The sequence below is a fragment of the Mastomys coucha genome, unplaced genomic scaffold (genome assembly GCF_008632895.1).
Source record: "Mastomys coucha isolate ucsf_1 unplaced genomic scaffold, UCSF_Mcou_1 pScaffold15, whole genome shotgun sequence".
NCBI lineage: Eukaryota > Metazoa > Chordata > Mammalia > Rodentia > Muridae > Mastomys > Mastomys coucha.
This window is the reverse complement of record NW_022196897.1, coordinates 152,876,370-152,881,451: the sequence shown is the minus strand read 5'-3', so window position 1 is coordinate 152,881,451 and position 5,082 is coordinate 152,876,370. Positions and strand designations below refer to the sequence as shown.

At 47.9% G+C, this 5,082-nt stretch overlaps 1 protein-coding gene across 3 annotated transcripts in view; it reads right to left on the bottom strand.

Annotated features, from left to right (window-relative positions):
• Arfgef2 (ADP ribosylation factor guanine nucleotide exchange factor 2) overlaps nucleotides 1-5,082 on the bottom strand; it is an 89,416-nt gene that overhangs the window by 61,980 nt on the left and 22,354 nt on the right. For 2 of the 3 annotated variants that reach the window (XM_031372803.1, XM_031372804.1), the window contains exons 4-6: nucleotides 3,946-4,092; nucleotides 2,573-2,752; nucleotides 1,415-1,670 (exon numbers count right to left, since the gene is read on the bottom strand). In XM_031372803.1, the coding sequence (XP_031228663.1) occupies nucleotides 1,415-1,670; nucleotides 2,573-2,752; nucleotides 3,946-4,092 (583 nt within the window). The remainder of the gene's footprint in view (nucleotides 1-1,414; nucleotides 1,671-2,572; nucleotides 2,753-3,945; nucleotides 4,093-5,082) is intronic. The other variant, XM_031372805.1, reaches the window with a different exon arrangement.

Sequence of the window (5,082 nt, the reverse complement as noted above, 5' to 3'; positions counted from 1 at the left end):
AAAAAAAAAATTCCAAAAACAACAAACAAACACTATAAAGAGAGCCAAGAGCTCAGGATGTGGGCTCACATAGTAAAATGTTTGCCGGTATGTATGCACCAAGCCTGGGTCTAACCCAAGCACTATATAAAGTAGCCATGATGTAATCCTAATACTCCAGAAGAGGAGACAGGAGACTGGGTGATTGCTGGGACTTTCCCGTACTCTGGGTGCAAAGGAAGAGGGACTGACAGAGGAGGACACTTGATGCCATCCTCTGGCCTCTGCGGGTGCACATCCCAAATACATACAGACACACCACACAGAAAGGCACAGGTGGGAAGGAATAAAAAGGGGAAAGGGGAAATTTAAATTTAAAGAAAAGGACAGAGAGGTGGGCAGGGCTCAGTCTCACAAGGCTCTGCTAGCAGTCAGGGCAGGGAGGGCACAGCTCTGGGAGAATGGGGGTTATCAGAGGGCTGTGCGTAGGGAAGGTTGGAACCTCACTGATCCAGCTGCACCCAGAACATAACAAAGAGAAAGCACTTTGGTGCAGCCCAGCGAGGGCTACTCTTCTGCTTGTTCAGCTACAATTACTACTGCACTTTGATAAGATATCCAATATGTGTGCCCTAGCAGAAAATACTACCATTTGAAGGCACTACCAGTCATGTAACTGAGGCAGAGATGACTTCAACTGGAAATCTGTAGAGCAGAGAGTGTGAGTGAAGAATTGGAAGCAGGCAGGAAAGACAAGGTCATGATGGCTGAAGACTTTTGGATCTGGTTCATACCAATGTCAGGAAGAGATGCAGATAATCCTGAGTCATCCCAATTTTATGCTTATTAAATCATTAACTGTCTGATTATAACTAGCCTGGCATATTATTTTGTTTAAAATGGAAACAAAGGGCCAATAAGATAGCTCAGCAAGTAAGTGTGCTTACTTCCAAGCCTGACTCCATGAGTTCTACCCTCAGGAGAGAAATGACACCCACGAGTTGTAGTCCAACCTCTCTAGGTGCCCTATGGCACATGAATATCCATGTTCATACACGAGTGATGACTGGGGGAACAAGGTTGTGACCCTGCCATCTACCCGGCCGGTGACACGCTTTCCCATCTGTGTCCCAGCTCTTCACAGGGCTCTAAGCATGGTACCAGACTGTGAACACTAACTGACTAATCACCTACTTAACTCCCTGTGGAGACCAAGTGTCCCAAACTGCACCAACTGCGCCGTGGCTGACAGGAAGCAGCAGCAGCTGGCTCCATTCCAGACTCCCATCAGGCTTCACTGGCTGTGCCCCATGTAGTAAGAGAAAGGGGGAAGTCAAGGAAAGGCCCAGAACAGACAAGCTCCCCGAAGGGTTTCCCTAAGCACCAGCCAACACTTCCCAGTGTGTCCCACAACCCCAGGAAGATGCCAGCTCACCCCTAGAAGGATCTGCTCTACCAGAGATTGATGAGGCTCTCTCTCCGTGCACCTCTCCATTTTCTGAGCTCCCTTTTCCTAGGCCACTCCTGGCATGGTCACCGTTGGGCAATTCTGTTTTTTCAGGAGTCGTTGGTTTGCTCTGGGCCTGGCTCTGCTTCAGTCGGCTGAACTTGGGAGATCCTGCTGTGGCCTGGATCACCGGGGACTGAGGTTTTGACTGGATTGGCTTTTCCAATTCTCTGGCCTCCTGTAACTAAAACACAAGAGAGAAGGGATTCTATCTAAACAGTTCTAGCATTTTATTAAAAAAAATTTTACACCAAACTATTGTTTTAAAATATTTCAAAAGCCAGGCAGTGGTGGTGTATGGCTTTAATCCCAGCACTTGGGAGGCAGAGGCAGGTGGATTTCTGAGTTTGAGGCCAGCCTGGTCTACAGAGCGAGTTCCAGGACAGCCAGGGCTACACAGAGAAACCTTGTCTCAAACAAACAAACAAACAAATTCCAAGCAGCTGCTCAACCTTTTGCTCTGTTTTCCTGGGTGCTAGGAGCAAACCCAGGGCCTTATATTCTAGGGAAGAGTTCTTCCAATAAGCTATATCCCAGCCCAGCATAAAGTTGGTTGTTTTTTTTTAAGATTTATTTATTTATTTTATGTATATGAGTACACACTGTAGCTGTACAGATAGTTGTGAGCCTTCATCTGGTTGTTGGCAACTGACTTTTAGGACCTCTGCTCACTCCGGTCAATCCCGCTCTCTTGCTCCGGTCGGCCTCAATCACTCCAGTCCAAAGATTTATTTATTATTATACATAAGTACACTGACACAGCAGAAGAGGGCATCAAATCTCATTATGGGTGGTTATGAACCACCATGTGGTTGCTGGGATTTGAACTCAGGACCTTTGGAAGAACAGTCAGTGCTCTTACCCACTGAGCCATCTCTCCAGCCCCAGTATAAAGTTTTTAAGAAGTAAGTCCAAAGTAAACTTAGACTATAATGACCAAACTCCAAAACCCATGCTAGAGTTGCTTTTAAAACTGAAAGTATCAAGAAGGACGACTCTTCCAGTGCCAGTCCCCCCATCCCAACCCCACTCCCCCACGCACGGGCTGATTCAGCAGGACGTGGGGCCGGGCCAGCTATCACTCACCACTTGGTTTTCCATGCGGGTGAAGATGACATTCAGCATTTGGGTGAGAGTGGCCTTGGCGGTGGTCTGATTGATGAGGTTCTTGCTGGCCAGGTAGATATTATAGCATGTCCTCACTGTCTGCAGGATAGTGCCCTCATGGATCTCAATGTGCGGGGAGGTCACAGCAGTCAGAAGAGCCTAGACACATCAGAATGGCCACCTTCTCATACGGCAATGTCTCTCCTGGGCAAACTTCCCAGAACAGTTGAGGGGTTTGTTTGTCCCCATGCCCCTCCCCCACTTCTTTCTGAAAGTAAGTCTCCGTCAGTAAACCTGGCTGTCCTGAACCTGGTTATATACAGGCTGGCCTCAAACTTTCAGCAATTCTCCTGCCTCTGTTTCCCAAGTGCTAAGATTACATGTGGTACCAATATACCCAGCCTGATTTTTCCAAATTCTCAGATGGTCCTGCAAGCTCATCTGGCTGATTAGGACCCAGAGCCAACTTCCCACTACTTGCAGTTAAAAAAGCAATTCCTGATGCCTTAAAACTCACATCATTCATCTTTAAAAAAAAAAAAAGGGGGGGGGCTGGAGAGATGGCTCAGCAGTTAAGAGTGCCGACTGCTCTTCTGAAGGTCGTGAGTTCAAATCCCAGCAACCACATGGTGGCTCACAACCATCTGTGATGGGATCTGATGCCCTCTTCTGGGGTGTCTGAAGACAGCGACAATGTCCTTATGTATAATTAATAAATAAATCTAAAAGAACACCTCACATCATTCTAAGTAATCATGCTGTGCTGAGGTAGGTGTTCCAGTGCTTGCTAAAAATCTTAAAAGTTTTAGAGAAAACCCTAAAAATTCTGAATGTTAATACTGATTGAAAAAAAGTCTGAATGTGACCCATGCCTTTCATCCCAGCACCGGGGAGCAGAGGCAGCCTACACAGCTACGCTGTCTACCTGAGATCAGGAGGGCAGCCTTGGCCTACCCGCTCACCCACTCCCTGACACATGGCAGTACTAGCTCACTCCAAGCCCTTCCCGGTGCAGACACAGAGAAGGAAGAGCTGGGAAGACAGGAGACGACAGGGCAGGTTCCGGTGTTAAGAAGAGCAATGAAGACTGTACAGCGATAGTGGATTGTCAGCTGGAACAAGGGATCTCCAGCAGATCCCAGAGAATCTCAAACAAATGAGCTCACAATGCCCCATCGTTGATCGGCCTTTTTACTTGGGACACACCTGGTCATGCTCCCACGCCACAACACGACACTAAGAGAAGAGCTAAGGAACACATCTAACTCTTCTATTTCAGCTCAACGAGACTCAGCTAACACACAGTAAGTTAAAACCCACATCTCAAACTCAGACCAGGCACACAGAAATACCTTAATTATTTGTAGCTGAACCCCTTCATCTGTCTGAGGACCCTGAAAACAATTGCAAATGGTTTCAACGATCCTGTCGATCAGCCGCTTCCCAGGAGCTCCACTGTCAGGGGCATTGCCAGTGATGTGCCCATATGCGATGAGTTTCTGCACACAAAAGAGCAAAAGTTACAAGATTCTGCCTGGCTAGACAACAAGACAGGAGGGAGGATGGCCTTGAACTTCTGGTTCCCATGGCAGCAGTCACTCCCAGGAGCCAGGGAAGCCCAGCTGTTCTGAGCATGACCTTTACCATCCCCCAGTGGGCAGGCTGCCTCCCAGAGGCTACCTGCCAGTGCCACCTCATACCCAACCTGGACCTTGGCACAGAGAGAAACTTGAGAGACAGAGATCAAAGTGAGCGCTACACCTGGCTGAGATTAAGAATCAATCTGGAAGAAATCACAAAAATGCCGTTTCCTGGACTTCAACCTGGACCTTCTTTAGTAGGAGTTACGAGGCAGAAGCTCAGGAATCAGTTTTCTCTCCCAACTGTGCGGCTTATTCTAAAGGTGAGTCCAGCAAAGGCCCCGGCTCCTAGGGCACACTGTGCTTCGGGAGCGGGTAAGGAAGTGGACATGCTACTGTTGTGTATGCGACTGTGCTTCTGGCTGCTCACATCCCTGCCTGCCTATGCTCCTGAGCTTGCCCACTGTACTGGTGTGTGTGCAGGGGTGGGGGGCGGGGGGCGGGAGGGATGCTTACCCTGCAGAAGCTCACAACATTTCTGAGTGGCTTTCTACATCACTAGCTACAAAGCACTTTCATTCAACAAGCAGAAGAAGATGAAAAGGGTGGCCTAGAGCAGAAACACAGCACACAAGGTTGACGCAGAAAATCATGAATTTGATACTAGCCTAGGCTGCATAGCAAGAGCTTATATCAAAAAACAAAAACAGGGCCACACTTTGAATCTCAGGACCTGGAAGGCAGAAGCAGGCAGATCTCTCGTCTACATAGCAAGGTCCATGCCAACAAATAATAGATAATCAGATTCTGCCTCAAAAATAATACTAAATAATTAACTTTAGGGCTGGCGAGATGGCTCAGTGGGTAAGAACACTGACTGCTCTTCCAAAGGTCCTGAGTTCAAATCCC